Source organism: Melanotaenia boesemani, chromosome 20 (assembly GCF_017639745.1).
Source record: "Melanotaenia boesemani isolate fMelBoe1 chromosome 20, fMelBoe1.pri, whole genome shotgun sequence".
Taxonomy (NCBI): Eukaryota; Metazoa; Chordata; class Actinopteri; order Atheriniformes; family Melanotaeniidae; genus Melanotaenia; species Melanotaenia boesemani.
In genome coordinates, this window is record NC_055701.1 from 11,648,613 (window position 1) to 11,666,256 (window position 17,644).

The following is a 17,644-nucleotide window of genomic DNA, read 5'->3' on the forward strand; positions in this document are numbered from 1 at the left end:
TTCTCAGAAACCACTCAAGCATGCACAATCATGCTCTTTATTAATCACGAACCAAACATGCAGGTGGGGATTTGAGAGGTGTTGATACTATAAATCACTGAATGTTTGTCTGCATTTGACTCCATTGTAAGACAATCATTTTTTAAGTTAGTTGCTTCCAGTCACTTAACTTAAATTGACTTTGTACAATTTGATATATGGAAAAGTAAGAAAATTATATTTTTTTTATTTTAAATTTTTATTGGTCTTTCAAACATAATCCAAACATTTTTATGTGGATAACCATTTGCATGACCATTAAAGCAACCACTGAACCATTGAAAATGACAGTTTAAGGACAGTTTTTAACAATAAAACCACTCAGAAAGCAGAAGACGTGTCAAATTGAATACAACAGAATTTTCAGAAACATCCTTAAAATTATGTAAGTGGTGCAGAAGTCTCACAAACACATGTATCAGATGTGGTGCACAGGGCTCAGACACTAAAGGTTAGGAGGCAGCACAACTGCATGGTTGCAACCAGTGGTGCAGTTGTGCTTGAAGAAGTAACTCTACATACAATTGCCCTAATTTAGCCTATATTTATTCCTTTGTGTTTTTTCCAGCCATTCCAGCATACACACTCAGTGTTAGACATGTAATGTAAGACACACCAAATTTAACAGATCCAAAATTAGGTCAGTGTTACTGTAGTGTCCCATATATTCTGCTGTTTGGCATCAAGGTGTAAAAATTAGTGACCCAAATCTCATGATTTCCTAACAAATCCAGTGAAAGCAGTCATCAGACAGTGAAGGCAAACAACTGAGCAGTGATGGCTGAAAAATAAGTATATTATAACTGTATATGACTCAGATGAGCACCCAGACTTTCAAAACTGACAAATTTATATTTGACAAGATAGGAGAGTAAAATGGGATGTAAACAAATGGCAACGAATTTCTGAATGGATAGGGTGAGTGGGTCCATGGCTACTCTGGAGGACATCTCCCCCCATAAATTCTAACCTTGCTCCCAGCAAAGATTAACCCGGGGTTTTAAGTGAATTTTTGGGATTTAAAACAGTACAGAAAGAATGTGAAGAGACAGCCTACTGCACGTTATCAAATTATGAGTGTAAAGCTAATTTTGTTGGCTCCCCAACCTCCAACTGATTCCTTGATTAAAGCAGTAAATTAGACTGTAAACCTGTAAGAAAATATCGTACGATGCAAGTAAAAAAAAATGTAAGTGAGTGAGTGACATGCCCAGCAGCAGCACGACCGCCCACTCACCGACAAGCTGGGTGAATCTTAATTGTGTAATGTTCATTGAGGAGTCAGTACAATGCTGTTGAGACCGCGGAGGCGCACCGAGTCAAGCAGAGCGATGAAATGCTCCCATCGAGGAGGACGCAGATGGACAGCCTAGTTCAGCCACTCGTTGCCCAGTACCTCGCCATGGGATGCCAGTCTAAAGAGAACAATAACGAAAGTGTAACGTCGGACGAAAAGCGAAAAGATGACGTGTAAGTTACATTACCTTTTTATAGTTTGACGGAGGAGTCTGTAATGTGGTTTTGGCAAATATGTGGACACTTATTAAAAACAAATGGGTTGATTAGCGTGGTTATAGGAGTTGTCTTATTGGCCATTTCCTGGCAAGTAAACAGATGTTAGACTTTGAGCCAAAAACGCAGCTAAATTTATTCTCTCCAAATGTTTTACGCACAAACGTACTCAGGTCCGTCAGCCCGGATTGTTATCTTCCGACCTGAAACGCGTATACTGGAAACTTGCTCATTGTTTACTAGTCACTCGACACTTTAAACTGAATGTCCGCAATCAGCTGGTATTTCCCCCTTAGTTTTGTCCCTCTAAGGAAACGAGAACAATGGGAGTGTTTGAAGTGAAAACCATAATTCCTATTTTAATGACTATTTGACTAATTATCGTATAACAGTATTATATTAAATATGTATAAAAATATGATTTAATATCATGCATGTGCAGCCACACGTACTAGCTTTATAGCAAACAGTGAAAGGTAGGCCATACTTTCACTACTGTCATCCTGTCCCTCCCCTAACACTTCTCTTTCTATAGGAGGGCGACTCCAGGATGCCCATCTAGCAAGTCTAGAGTTTCTCCCCCTGGCCGGCCTCAGAGGTTCCACAAACCCAGCCCGGCACATACAACTCCTGGGAAATCAGTAATGTCCCTGGGACACCTTACTAAGGGGGCAAGCTGGGATGAGCTCATCCAGGCCTGCCTGCAGTCCTTCGGTAAGCCCGCGCTGACCTTCATAGGGTTGTGTTTTACAGCTATATGAGTGCAGATATGTTTATGGTACATGCCTGTGAAGCAATGAAATGTACAACTCTTTGGATGTGGAGAAGCTGAGCCTCAGCTCAAGGGTGATCTTTCAGGCAGTGTGCTTTCCCCACCATTTTGTCATGTTTTTAGCTGCAACAAGTTTGGACAGGTCCTAGCATATGAAAGCACGTCTGTTACTGCTGCCTTTGTTTGTGCTTAGCAGAAAATCTTCCTGTCTGATTTTGAAATCCCTTGTATGCAAAAATTGTGTTTTTGCTTTAAGTTAACATTACAAAAAATGAAGATTTCTGATTTTATCATTGCTCTGATACAGGCTGAAAATAAGATGGTCCCATATTGAGGAATTATTTAAATGACAAACGCACATCAGTGATTGTGTAGGCTGTAGTTGGATCCATCAAACAAAGATCATTGGCTCTATCAAGTTGTCTGGAGTGCTCTCAGAGTTATGGTGATTACGTCTCTGAAGAGGCAGCTTTCAAACTGCTGTTGCCTGGTTACGCAAATGCAGCAAAAGCAGTGGAGAAGGTTTGTGCATAAAATGACATAACTACATTTATCTGTAGCGAGGTAGAAGCAGCCTCTAATGGCAGCCTGCCTCTCATATCAGATTCATGAGGGAAATAAGAGAAATAAGGGGAAGAGTGAAAGAACCCCAGGAATTAGTTCCACAAAAGTATTTTTTTAGTGTCAGTACTGTATGAAAAGCATGAGATGTCTTCACACATACTCAAGGCGCTATCTTGTTATTAGTGCAATATTATGAGTGGGATCTTGCTTAAACAACCATTTTCTCCCAGCTCACATCACAAGTGAACCCCTACAGTCCACAAATCCAGCTACCTTTTTAAATATGAGCGCACATGTAAGAGCTATTTGAAAGATGACCTGATGGCAGCTTAAAGCTAGCCCAAGCTGAAAAGGTCACCTCCCTGAGCAGTACCCCTCAGATGCTGGCTAACCTTTGAAATGCGGAGCCCTGTGAGCTGTGGATCAATAGCTGACATCACCACTTTCTCCAGACCACATTGCACCTCTGTACTGTATGCTCACTAAGTACATTTATATATATATATATATATAACCGTAGTAACCGGTGCAATTGACTATGAACTATTATAATTTTAAACATTACTTAGTTATTTGAATTGTTTATCTATTATTCTAAAGCTTTTTGTCAATACCTTTAAGTTATGTATCTCTGGTTGGGGTAAAAAAAAAAAAAAGTACAACTATAGCACATTGCTATTCATAAAACTGCATCGATCCCTGGTCAGGAAGGAGGATTTTGTTCTGACTATTACGAGATAACTATCATCCCAGATCTGACTTGGACCAAAACAAAATGATCATCCAGTCTGATAGCCTCTATCAAAACAAGGAAAAGTGACACACGGGTTTGGAGAGGCTGATGAATGTTTGAGATAACCTTAAAAGTTGGCCAGACACAGTCTAGCACACAGTGTTTATCACCATCCAGTATCATCCAGTTCCAGTGAGCTGGGCGGCAGCTCTTCTAATGTTCCAGTCACTAACACTCCAATCCAAAGGGGATTTCCTCCTGCAATTAACCCTGCACAAGGAGTGTTAGTGGTTGGAATGTTGTGAAAAGAAGGATGAAGCAATTGTCTACCTGATGGAGAGTCATGACTTCCTGTTGTGCTTTAAACTGTAGGTCTGACTTTGACTGGTCCAAAACTCAAGTATGAATTTGATTGTATCAAAACAAGCTTGAACTTATGTTTGTACATATGTCTTCAAAGAGAACCTAAAGTAGATACCATTTTGTAATAGTACCACAGCTCCATTTAGACAGTCATGTCATTTTGAAAACAAATCATTGTTTCATTTTTTTCTTTTGCTCCCTCAATGACTTAACTGGTGAAGTCATCAACACGCATTGGGTTTGGATGGATGTGGCTGCACATTGCAAAGAAAAACACACCCAATGTAGAATATGGCAGGCTGGATTAGTCAGCTGTAGCAGGAGTGGCAGGTTGCTTACAGATAACAGAGATAAGAAAGTGTGTTGCCATGGTGTCCAAGGTATTTCCAAGGTGATTTGGTTTAAAAGTGGGCCCTCATGCTTGATGTCCTTGATGGTGTTAAGATACTGGCAAAGCTTTTTTGTTCTTTATGGTTATATATGTTTATACAAGTAATGGTCAGATTTGGCAATGTGATGTTATGCAATGTTTTGTACACATCCAATCACATTTTATTAACTGGTTGAGAATAAATGGTTTCTCTGAGTAAGATGTCGCTTCTAGCATAGTTCTAGCATAGCAAGACAATTTAGATAATGAAAAGGGGTCTGGTCTCAAAGAGAGGAAGTTACATACTTGCAAGGAAAAAGGAAATGAAAAAAAAGGTAGTAAGACGAGCAAGTCTCAGAGGTTCACACAATCAGAGGAAAAGGTAAATCTTGTGCGGCAGGGTCTGCGGATGGTGTGACTAAAGGTGTGTGACATAAATTGTTGACATTAATTTAACCAGCTGTCGTCCACTGATGGAAACATTCAGTGGGACATCTGTTATTAAGACTAAGATAAGCATTTTGTTTTGTAGTGATATTCTTTATGCATCATTGTGCATCAATGTATTTGTTCTATTAATAATTAAGTAATCTACTAAATATATTCCTTAATTTAAGTTGATATTTCTTTAATTAAAATGTTAAAAATTGAATTTGGAAGCAATAAAGTTTGGGTACATTTCCCACACAAAATAAGAGAAATGATGGACTGATGGCCAAAATAATTTTATTGTTTTCTTCCGTTTACTTAATCTAACAATCAGTTGTTTCTGCTCTCTCATTGATTATTTAATTTGGGAAATTATGGTATTTTCATTCTGGCTTTTGGTTAGAAGCTTAAAATATCATTTACAAAAGCAAACAAAATTAAGACTATATTTTGGTCAGCATTTAATATAACAAATTCCACACATTTAAAGATAACAACAGGCCCCAAACATCCATCTTGGTTTGTTGACTACCTCAGAGCACATTAAGACAGCCTGGAAAAAAAAAATCACACAGACTTGATGTGCTACAATAACTGTTCTTGCGTAGAAGATGATTCATATGATGACTCCATTTATAACAGCTATGCTATGATAATTAAGTTCTCTTACCAAAATGTGATAACACCATCGTTGTGATCTTTGGCTTGTTCTAAAAAAACACTGGTTCTTCTGGAAAACCACAAAACAATTTTCATTCACTGATGACATGTTGCCTTGTATTTTCAGTCCACTCTTAGGCAAAAAGGATGAATTCAAGTGTGCACATTTTGCTTTGCAGATGCAGGTGGTTATGTACAAGGGAACAGCCATCTGCTGAACATCACCCTGACCATGCATCGTGTTCTCATGTCCTCCAACGATTTGCTGGATAAGCTCATCACTCTATATCCTTCAGCAGTTCATCAGAAGTCTTTAACTGTTTTCAGTACAGTTCAGATAAAGCAGGTTCTGAGCAAGAGATGGAATATTAAATCATATCTCTAGTCCTACTGTGCTGCTTTCCTTTGGTTGTCAACAGCAACACACAGTCAAGCTTGTACTTGGCTCAGATACATCTTTTAGCTGTCAGCTTAGAACATGATAGGCAAGTGGCAGTTTGTCTTTACTCCAACTGTCCATGTCTGCAGTTTTTTTACACCCATTTCCATGTTTTTCTGCTCCCTTACTATTCAATAGCAGGGAGTCCATTACCGTTCTGTTGGCCCTTTTTTCAAAGTGTGAATGTGCTGCCTTTTGTTGTCACTATTTAATGCCTAAAGAAAGCATGTTTTTTGTAATGTCTTGTGATTAAAGTGGCTCTAGTCTAGGCTTCATTCATAAAACAGCAGTGGCATCACAAAGCTCCTCAGAGGAACCTACTGGCCCAGTGAGCAGCCTTTGAGGTTTCAGGTGTTAATTACATTTGTCTCTTTCTCCCAGATGTCATCTACAGCTATATATAAACACAGACCCGCTTGCTTAAATAGACCCATGCATACACAAACCCACGTCAATGATGCACAATCAAGTGGACCTTTTACTATTTTTAACCCACTCATTTTACAGCCCAAAGACCCCAAAGGATGCATCAGATATATTGAGTCTATGCTTGAGGATCAAGAAAGGGAAACAAGGGCCATTAACAGTCCTTAAGTCCAGCCTTGGTATTGTTCGTCTTCTGTTTCCATGACGCAATTAGCCTTTTTTTTTGTATCATTTCAGTCTGATTTCTGCCAGTTGAGAGCCATACTAAGAGTCTATTTATAAAGGCACCTTTGTGTGATAAGGAAACACTGTGTTTACTGTATATGAATTCAAGGGGAAGTGTTTATGTGAGCAGCTTGTGCAAGGTGGAGAACATCGTGACCACAGAAATGAATGATATTGTTGTGGGCAGACATAACTGATTAAAACATCTTTAGAGTCCTGCCACCAAGTAATGCATCAACAATTTTTTTTTCTGTCAGTATTTTAGTATTTGGTGATTGTGTGTTTTCTTTGTGTATTTTGTTATTCACTAACCTCTGTACGCCAGAATGATTCATTCAGTGATGCTTATCAGAGTTTTGCTTCATGCAGTCGCCTCCTCCCACATGACCAAATGTCACTTGTGTTTGCCTTTTGGTTTAGTTGCAGTAGTTTTTGCAAATGATTGTTTTTTTCTTCAGGAAATATCTGCTGTATTTATATAAACCATATGCTTACTCTTTACTTCGAACTCACCTGTCTTGAACATTGGAGGGTCAGTAAAATTGCTGGCAAAATAATCAAAACCTGAAACACTTTTTTTGACTCTAGACATAAATCTCATGTTTAATTTTCAGGCAGGAAAACTAAATGCCAATCTGGGTTTTATTCACTGTTAGTTTGCTCCTTAACTAGTTCATACATTTAAAACAGCATTGGACAATGAGCAGCCAACAGAGTGCAAGAGGATATGCTACCTCATAAGGTCGGTGTTGTATGTTTAATATAATTCTAGAGTCAAATTTAATGTGTGCTTTCTGTATCATGTTGCTATTGTTTCTTGACCTCCAGGCATTGGGTTCAAGAATTCTGGACGACGTTCCGGTTGCAGCACAGCTTGTCTGACAGCCTAAACGAGTTCCGGGATCTGGTCAGAGAGCATGGACAGGAGCAACTTTGCTCTCTCCTAGAGACAAAATGGATGTAAGTGTTAATCTCTGACCAGCTGGCATACTGAGAAACAAGGCCTACATGACTCTCAGTTCCTTTCAGTCATGAAAAGTATTGAAATTAGTCACGATCAAGAATACAGAGTCAGACCTATAAACAGTTTTACTTGCTAGTTGCTTTATATCAGCAACTTGTGGTTGCTGTGTGCATTATATCACAGCTGAACACTTATTAAAATAACATTCAGACTGAGACTGCAAAGTAGCATTTTAGTTGTAGACATGACCTTTAATTGAGGAACTATTACTTTGGGCTATTAAATAAAGCTAAAACACTTAAAATGTTTGTGTCCTGTTTGAATAGGGTTGCTATAAAAGCTGCATCATTGTAACATCTGGAAATGTTAATATGTTCTCTGCCTTATTTAATGCAAAACATACACAAGCATTTCTTAATGAGGTGTGAAAATGCTTGCTTCCTGGTTAGAATGATACATTGCAGCTTTCAGCAATGGCTGGTTATGTTAAAATAACATAGGACTCAAGTTTTTGCAGTGGTTGATATTGACACTATCACTTAACTCTTTCTGATGTGGTCATGTCCTGTTTCATGTGGTGCTCAAGAAATGAACGGGACAGGTCGTGGAAGGCCAGCCATAAGATCAATGCTAACTACAGTAAAAAGCGGAAGGTTTCTCTTCTTTTCGATCACCTGGAGCCCATTGAGTTGGCTGAGCATCTCACCTACCTGGAGTTTAAATCCTTTTGCAGAATATCAGTGAGTAAACACACTGATGCCAGTTACAAAAATACCCTCAAGTGTGTGTAGGTTATTGTTGGCACTTTGGTTTATTTGCTATAATAGTTCATGATCTAAAAGCCACTCAGCATTTCCTCCCTGCGGGAAATGCCTTGAAGTTTCCATGCAGTGGTTTATGCTCCTCTGTCTGCTCTGTGTCAGTTTGTAGATTATCAGAATTACATTCGAAGCTGCTGCATGAAGGACATCCCCGTGCTGGAGCGTTCCATCACCCTGTGTAATGGGATCTCCCAGTGGGTTCAGCTGATGGTGCTGAGCCGGCCGACTGCTCAGCTGAGAGCTGAGGTTTTCACAAAGTTTATCCATGTTGCACAGGTAGTGGTTAACTCACCCCCCCCCCCCCCCCCACTATTACTCTTACAGTTTCTGTTCTTAGCTGAGGGGAAAAAAAGACTTCAAAGACACATTTCCTCTTGCTTGTATCTAAACAGTTACTCACATGACTTATTTTAACAAATGACATTGTATAAATGTCCCACTTAAAACACTATAAATGCTGCATGTTTGGGATTTGCTAAATGACTTTTCACAGAGAGTTTGTAATGATTTTCAAGAGCTTTTATTGCAGGCGCTCAGTATGCAAAGATTTTAACAACAGGAAAATATTAATCTGATGCAAGCTAATAGCGTCCTAGTGTGGAACCAACTTAAACACTGAGCTTGTGGACATGGAGAGAAAAGAAATGACTTGTGAGTTGAGTCAGTGATCCGACCTAGCCTGTTAAAACCCTTCAAGTGTGCGTGTGTGTGTGCAGCCTGCTGAGAAGTGACACACTGGCTTCAGGGAGCCGTTAGGCAGCTTGTACTCTGGAGGACCTCTTACACTCTAACATTAATGTACCAGACTGCTGCAGCTCACTGCTGTCAACCTCAAAATCCACGGGTGTGGAAACGAATTTCACACCATAATGCTCCAGTGACAGCTTGAATTAGAGAACTGAAAAGAGGGCGAAAAGCACTTCCATAAGCGAGTGAGATATCAGAGTGCAGGAAGAAGAAGACAACAATATAAGTGGTTTATGTAACATCACTGTTGTGAGTTATATAACCAGGGCTACCTGGAACAAGTTTAATTACGTGTGTGTCTGAACGGATGTGTTTTTTGTGTGTGTCCACCAGTGTCTTCACCATATGCACAACTATAACACACTAATGGCGGTGGTAGGAGGGCTGTGTCACAGTTCGATTTCCAGACTGAAAGACACCACCTCACATGTGCCCAGTGAAGTCACCAAGGTAACAATTAAAATAGACTTTAAGATTATGCTTTTGGGTTCATTGACATTATTATAGTGTTTTATACAGTTTAATTACCCAAACTTGCTAAGAATAAAGTACATACTGTAGGAAAGGATCTATACTGCCTCAAAACAACTAGTTTTGTGGTCAAAGGTAGTTATCTATATCACCATGTTAGCAAAGAAGCATGCATCTCAGTGGCTAGTTTGTATACAGACAGTGGGTGTGATTGAAAAATAATAAAATATAAACACACAATTTCTGTTGCATCTACTTCTTTGACCTAATTTCCTTTCCAGTCCTATTTCAGACAATGCCCTCTTAAAATCTAATAATTTTACATTTCAGTCAATTGCACTCACAAAAGATGGATAAGATACTTTGGCCCATTCATTTTTTTTGTGTTATTTCATGCATGTTATATAACCACAAATTAGCAGATGAAATTCCTCACTCAGTCAGCAAGCTTGATAACTGAATTGAACTCACCATTCTGTCTTCATACTGATTAAGTTAATACATAAAAAAGTGGGGATTGCATTGAATGCTGCTGGTAAAAGGAACTGTGGCTTTAATGTCTGTAAAGGATATGACAGTTTATTCTCTGTTAAAGTAGATAAGGGGGGATGAATTACAATAACTTCCTGTCGCTAAGTTTAACAAACATTTATCAGGGTGGTTTGTTTAAACATTCCATGCAGTTTTTTTTTATCAAGTTAGAAACTATCTTAAACATTAAAGCTTATCTGATTACATCCAAACAATGAGCTGTTAATTTGCACGTCACCATATTTGACCAATAGAAGCACACTAGATCCCTTGGAGGGGGGACTTTAAGAGGTAAAGCAAAGCCTTTTTGAAAGATGTTGATCACAGCAAATGCAGACATGGACAAAAAAATAAACGCTTTGTTTTCAACATGAAAACTTGTAAACCTGTGTTAGTAGCCTCTCAAAATGAAATTATTACCTTGAGAAGGAGGATATGAGGACCCTTAAACTAAATGCGTAATAAGCAATTGATCCAATATTCTTGGATTTAATAATCTCATGATAAAATATGTCATTTGTTCCCAGGTACTGAATGAGATGACAGACCTGCTGTCCTCCTGTCGAAACTTTGACAACTACAGACAAGCTTATAGCAGGTGTACAGATCCTAAAATCCCTATCCTTGGTGTCCATCTCAAAGATTTGATTTCTGTCAATGAGGCCATGTCAGACTACGTGGAAGACAACAAGGTGAATGTCCAGAAGCTCCAGGCACTCTACAGCCATATTAACGAACTGATCCAGCTTCAGCAGATCCCACCCAAGATGGATGCAAACAAGGACCTGGTTCATCTGTTGACGGTAATATTGGAGAAACATTTTGTATATTTATTGGTTTTTAATTATTATGTGGCTTTAATTTTTATTCCCTGAGTTGTGAACACATGCATAGATGCAAATGAGCATGTTACAGCATGCAGATTGTCTTGTGTGGGTGAGATGAGAGTCTATGATCTATGAGTGTGTGGGTGACAAACTGAATGTTAATGAGACTGAGTTCAGATTGTTGTATTGTAGTATTATCTGTCTGCAGTGTTATAACTATGCTTGAATGACCAAATGCCCATGAGAGATGATTGTTGTACAGCAATTTGAATTTGCCCTCATCAAAATATGTTTCAAATCACTATCTTCGGACTCGGATAGCTCTTTTTTTAACCTCTCATGTGCTGGTGTTATTCTCTCTTACAGCTGTCTTTGGATCTTTACTACACTGAGGATGAGATTTATGAGCTGTCATATGCACGGGAACCCAAAAACTGTAAAGCACCTGTAAGTGATTAAAACCCAGAGTCCTTAAGTTAGTATTAGTTTAACTGACTTTTCAATCTCTGTTTACAGTTGCTGTTGGCTTGGTTAGAGTAGGACAGAATAAAATGCCTTTATTGTCAATGTATGTGAGAAACAACAAATGTATCTCATTAAGTGAGAACTGTGGATATCCACATACATGCAAAACAAACAAATATATAAATAATGTGAATAAGTAAATATGTAGAACGTATGTGCATGTTTTGCATTTAGGATTTTTTTAAGTGTAGCGTCTTAGTAGTAGTTCCTGACCTGTTTGTAAGTACAAACAAGTCAGGAAAAGTGTGGGAGCTGACCTAAATTAAGCTGCAGACTCTGCTGTGGTTGTGACACCTTTAAATGTTCTTGTGGGGCACAAGTAGAAACCAGTAGGGTTTTATCACATGCAATTTCTATCCAAGTTTCCCAAACAGACAAAACAAACATTATTTAGGATGAGCCTTTCAGTTTTTACAATTTTTCCTGTTTTTTGCCTTATAGCTGTCCTACACTGGACCTTTTAAAGGAAAAGTTTTCATTTTGGGAAATATTCTTAATAATTTCTTTGCAACTAGCTGAGCTGAAATAAAGCTACCTTATTTGTACTTAGTTATGTCGGCAGCTGATTATGTTAGCTTAACAAACACAATGTTAACAGGGGAAACAGCCAGCTCTCTTTGCAACAACACTCTAAAGCTTCTTAATTAGCATGTGTTTTTCTCAATACTTTATTTATTTCAAGGAGTTACACATTAGTTTGCCAAACATTAGACTGCTTTCCAAAATTTACATAGTTCTTTTTAAATTTGAGCCAACAGAACAGAACCAAGCTTATAATTTTCCATTTTATAAGCTAACCAGCCTCATCACCCACTACATATTTTACACATAACTCTTATGTCCTTTTTTAAATTTTAAGTAAATTTTACCCATTTATTTAAAAATATATGTAACATCCAAAATATTAAATATTGATTTATTTTTCGACTTGTAGCTAGTTGCTATGTTGTTGAAAATGAGGTTTTTCATAGGTTTTGTGAAATATAGCTCCACCAGAAAACTTCTTTTGTGTTATTTAATGATGAAATTTTTTTTCTTTTAATTTTAGCCTGCCACACCTTCCAGACCTCCAATTTTTGTGGACTGGACATCAGGAGTGGCTCCTAAACCTGATCCACGAACCATCAGCAAACATGTGCAGAGAATGGTAGATGTAAGTGCTTCCTCATTTCAAGTGTAGCCTCCACATAGCCCCATGGTTATGCCATTACCTAACCATAATCATCAATTTTAACTGTTGTTATGCATGCAACCCCTCCTCTTACTGCTGTCGTTTACCAATCGTTGAGTAACTATGGTGTTTGCTTCTCGTCTTTTACAGTCTGTGTTTAAGAACTATGATCATGATGAGAACGGCTTCATTTCTCAAGAGGTCTTTGAGAAAATTGCCTCCAGCTTTCCTTTTTCCTTCTGTGTCATAGACAAAGAGAAGTGAGTATTTGATAGGTCACGCATTCGCTCTCAGCTCATTTGTGATTTCAGAGGAGAGGAAGCCAAAGTGGTATTGGTAGTGATGAGTGCAGCAACAGGAAATATGAAATAGCTGAAAAAAGGAACCAAAAAGCCACCTGTAAATACTCACACGCAACCCAGCACAGCGTATGTTATTGCTTTTTAATAATACACAGTGAAAGAGTGGTAGACCTTGTTGAACACACTAGACACATGCGTAGGCGCAGATACTAACAAATAAAGTCTCATATATATATATATATATATATATATAGCCATGCCTTTTTTTTATTTTTATTATTTATTTATTTTTCTCACTCTGTTGTGGTTGCTCAGGACGGGTCTTGTGAGCAGAGATGAGATCACAGCTTATTTCATGAGGGCTAGTGTCATCTGCTCCAAGCTGGGCCTTGGATTTGTTCACAACTTCCAGGAGACCACTTACATGAAACCCACCTTCTGCGACAACTGCTCAGGATTTGTAAGCAGACCCACTGACAATACTGATTTATTTATTTTACCTTCTACAAACATTCAATATTCTTTAACACAGGTTTTACTTTTGCTTTATAATATTCAGTTATATGAATAGTGTTTTTTTTCTCTGCGTAATCTTTCACAGTTGTGGGGTGTCATCAAGCAAGGCTACAGATGCAAGGGTAATTATTTTTGACTTGTTTAACTTTGCCAGGCCTATCTTTGACCAAGTATCATGCTCACAAATTAGATATACACACAGTATCTTGCGGGGAGCAGGTGAGGTAGAGTGTGGTTTTCTGTGCATATTGCTAGCTGAACCTTGCAGCACAGAAAAAAAGAAGTCTACAACAAAAACCACAGTTTTTCCCCTCCCCCGTCCTTCGCAAGATCTAAGAAGTATTTGTTTGCCTGACAGTAAGCACACACAGGTCGGAGGGTTGCACATGCAGAACAGATAGTGTTCAAAGAAAGTGGGAAGTCAGTTTGCTGACGTTAGACTAGTTCCTGCTGTGACTTGTTGTGCATTCTTTCTGCCTGCTTAGACTGTGGCATGAACTGCCACAAGCTGTGCAAGGACCAGGTGGCATTCGAGTGCAAGAAGAACTCCAAAGTGACCAACGCCATTGACAGTCCCACACCGAGCTCCACACCTGTCGCCACAAGCACCTCAGAGGGTGGGTTGGGTTGACAGGGTTCATCCTCAGCATAAACAGTCCCGATTACACACACAGAGACATACACGCAAACTGACAACAAATTTATTGTTTTCTTCCTACATATGCACACAGTCTCACCTGAAGTATGCACACATTAACAAGCATCTAATGTGGATCTGAACTGTTGTGATATGGGCCATCTGGTAGGAGGGAATTTTCAGGTTATTCATTCATATTCAAAGCTGTGTTATTTCCTGTAATCACTGCCTGACATACTGCAGAGAAAGCTAAAAGTCACAATTTACATGATTTAAGTTTAGTTTTCCACAGCTTTAAGAAAACAACTATTGAGAGTGAGGTCTGCTGTAATTCCCCTTCAGCTGTCATTACGAATTGTTTCACTTACAGTAATACTCATGCTGCCCACCTACTGCAGAAGAAGCTACTATATTCATAACAGGGAAACTTTCAGTTTTACTCAATGCGGACTCACTTACCAAGACATAACTTAAAATTGTGGGGCTATATTTACATAGCCCGTCTCAAAATAATGTCAAAATAATGCCCGTCTATTTCTGTCGCATAATGTATTACTCTTGTGACTATGAAACACTGAACTCAGTCACCTTGTTTGTGGCATATGATGTCCTTTAAGACATGACAACGATAGATGGCCACAAAATACAAAGTAAAATATCATTTTTTAATTTGTTTAATTCAAAATGAGTATTAATAATGTCCCTCTCTTCAGGTTCAGAGGAATGTCCTTTCCCATACCCTCGAGATGACAGCAAAGACTGGAGCCCAGAATCCCCAGTCACCCCCCGTTTGAAGCCTACAAGAGTCAACAGCTACACCCAGACAGAGGGACCTCATCTATCTTCCCTAAATGCTGAGCCCAGCCACTTTCAGCCATGCCTTTTAGTTCCAGTGCCACCCACTCTGTCCTCATGCCCCAGCCCGTTGTTCCACAGAAATCGACACTGTGCCAAGTGGGAAAACAGAGCTTCTGTTTTGCAAAAGCCTAAAGAACCAGGGGAGGAGAGCAAACCCACCTATGAATCTCTGGAATCAGTGAGTAGCAGAACTGATACTACACAGAACTCAAATGCTGCACATTTATTGTACTTAACTTCATTTTACTGTCTCTTTTCCAGGAAAATCAGAAGCTCCAAAAAGCCAATGAGACACTACGTAGGAAACTGAGAGAGACAGAGCGCGAAGTGGAGATGCTGAAGACACTGCTGAAAAGACATGCTCTGCATCCTGTGGAGGAGGATTCCTCCTCTTAGACTCACACTCACACTCACACTCACACTCAATCTTTTCGAAGGAGACTGGTGCTGCCCCCTGTATGGCAGAATTTATAAATTCTTATTTATTGGTCATGGACAGTGAAAATGTTTTATCAGTTTAATGAGACTGAGATCATTTAAACTGATCTAAAAAGCAGTGTTTCCCCTACCATCCTTTCTGTGTCCACGACCCAATGCCACACATAGACAGGATCGGGCACAAGTAAGCTTCCGTTTTGTCAGTTCATTTCAGAAAACGTGCCAACCAGCTGAAAATCAGACAAAAATATGAGAGTTTATTAAATTCTCTTTAAGAGGTCAAAATGGAAACACTTGCGCTCCAGCGAGGAGCAACCGGACTATTTCTTCTGCTCCGGTGTGTCACCAAGAACGTCATGTCCACGGGAACACGCACAGCTGATCAAACTGAACCTACCGTCATTGTAGTCATCTTACGGCTTAAAATATATTCTTTCTAGGTTTATAGATTTTATTAAAGTCAACATGTTATCTGAGATCAGAATTTAAAAACTATTTAGAGCAACTCCACAGAATGGAATGATTTTCATCAGGACATTTAAAAAGTTTATCTTTCTTTTTGTCCAAAGTTTTTTATTATTATTATTATTATTACTGCCTTTGGTTAATAAATGTGAACCTTTGGGAGAGCCTGCAACATAATAAAGTCAAACACAATGCACAAGGCCAACTAAGGTGTTTTAGTGCTGATGAGACACAGCAGGTGAAGACTGCTTGCAGGTGTATCACCATTAATGATGTTACAGAAATTCTTGAGGTGTGTATGGATTTTTTTTAAAGCAGCTACAGTACTAAATTTAGTAAAACTGCAATTCAATGGTATAAATGGGGGAAAATCCCACATATAGGAAAATTTCCCTTCAGTGTGAAGATGATAAATTAATTCTACTGGACAGTTGTTCTGAACAGATCAGAGATGAATGAAAATCACTGGCATGGGCATTCTTTACTTTATTTGGTGAATGCGTAAATATATAAGCCATGATTAAATGAATGAGTGCATTATTTTGGAATGAAAAGTACAGAAGTATGTGTTTGATCAATTCTTGATCAGTTAATGAGCTTAGATATTTATGTTAAACATAAAATAGAAGATGCTGCAGAAACGTGTGCAGTCCAGTTTTAAGGAAAGTTCATGGCATATAAGTTGGTGACAAGAGCCCACTGATTTCATCTACAGAATTAAAGTGGGGTCCCTCATATCTACAGTACTGTTGTTGCCTTGTATTACCATTCAATTTCTTTTCAATGTTTATATTTATTGTCTGAAACACTACATAGTTCATATGAAAAGCGACCCAGCTTAATATTTTGTACAGAATAGTGGTACTATCACTCTATTTATGCTTCTGTGTTTTGGCTTAATAGTCATATTTGGATGTTTTTTTTAAACTGTGCAGCTGTTTTTTTTATTATTGTGTGATCTTTTGTAGCAGTTGTACTGTGAACAATATGTATTTGTAATAATATTCTGTAAAGGCAAAATATACTCAGTGTCATGTTAGTTTTGTCTAATTTCATCTTTACTCAGTATTGTTTTGTTATTGCGCTAATAAAAAACACGTATTCTATACAAAGACAAATCTTGTGTTATTCAAAGCTGCCACCAGGGGTCACCATAGTCTCATAAGAACGCGCTTTAAGCCCTTTTATAATGACTTTCGGTTCATGGGCTCTAACTTGTTCACTAATATACTGTTTCTGTGTTTAAAGGGCCTTGTATTCTTATCAATTTCTCTTTAATATAATTTATTCATGCATATTCAATTTTAATATAAAGCTAAAATGTACTTGTAAGTCAAGATTAATATGAACCTATAGTTAGATATGTTTTTGTTGAACAATATTATGGATTAGAAAGCAGACACTGTCACCACAGTTCTGAATTCTGTGCCAATCTGCTGTGTCCTTAGGGGCTTTGCTGAAGGTAATGAGTCCAGTCCTGCAGTACATATTGGTCAGCAGATAATGAAAAGGCTATTGCTGCAAAAGATTATCTAATCCTTAACATGTTCTTCAAACCATACTGCCAACAGCAGGTGATTAATTGTACAGTGCTATATTTTTGGAATGTTTCAATACATTTGTATGGCTTCCTTTATCCTCAGATAAAGGAAGCCATTTGACTTAAATTATGTTGTGCTTCTTCATTTCTTGCAGCCATAATGACTTGTTGCCTTGCATTGGCTTGGCAGTGAACAGAGACCTAAAAGGATATTCTCTGAGGCAGAACAGCAGCTCCCAAGCGGAGCCTTGGTGACAGCTAATTTACTTTTATTTGAATGTGACACCCAGCTGCTGGCG

The 17,644-nt window shown here is 38.5% G+C and overlaps 1 protein-coding gene across 1 annotated transcript; it reads left to right on the forward strand.

Moving 5' to 3' along the window:
• The first annotated feature begins 1,313 nt into the window (after positions 1–1,313).
• LOC121631542 (RAS guanyl-releasing protein 1-like) lies at positions 1,314–16,911 on the forward strand. Its single transcript, XM_041972543.1, has 17 exons — positions 1,314–1,509; positions 2,087–2,265; positions 5,622–5,727; positions 7,212–7,274; positions 7,361–7,492; positions 8,083–8,236; positions 8,420–8,593; positions 9,398–9,514; positions 10,594–10,869; positions 11,260–11,340; positions 12,467–12,571; positions 12,740–12,849; positions 13,207–13,351; positions 13,493–13,529; positions 13,893–14,024; positions 14,758–15,080; positions 15,164–16,911. The coding sequence occupies exons 1-17, from the start codon at positions 1,376–1,378 to the stop codon at positions 15,296–15,298; spliced, it is 2,403 nt and encodes an 800-aa protein (XP_041828477.1). The 5' UTR covers positions 1,314–1,375; the 3' UTR covers positions 15,299–16,911.
• The last annotated feature ends 733 nt before the right edge of the window (positions 16,912–17,644 follow it).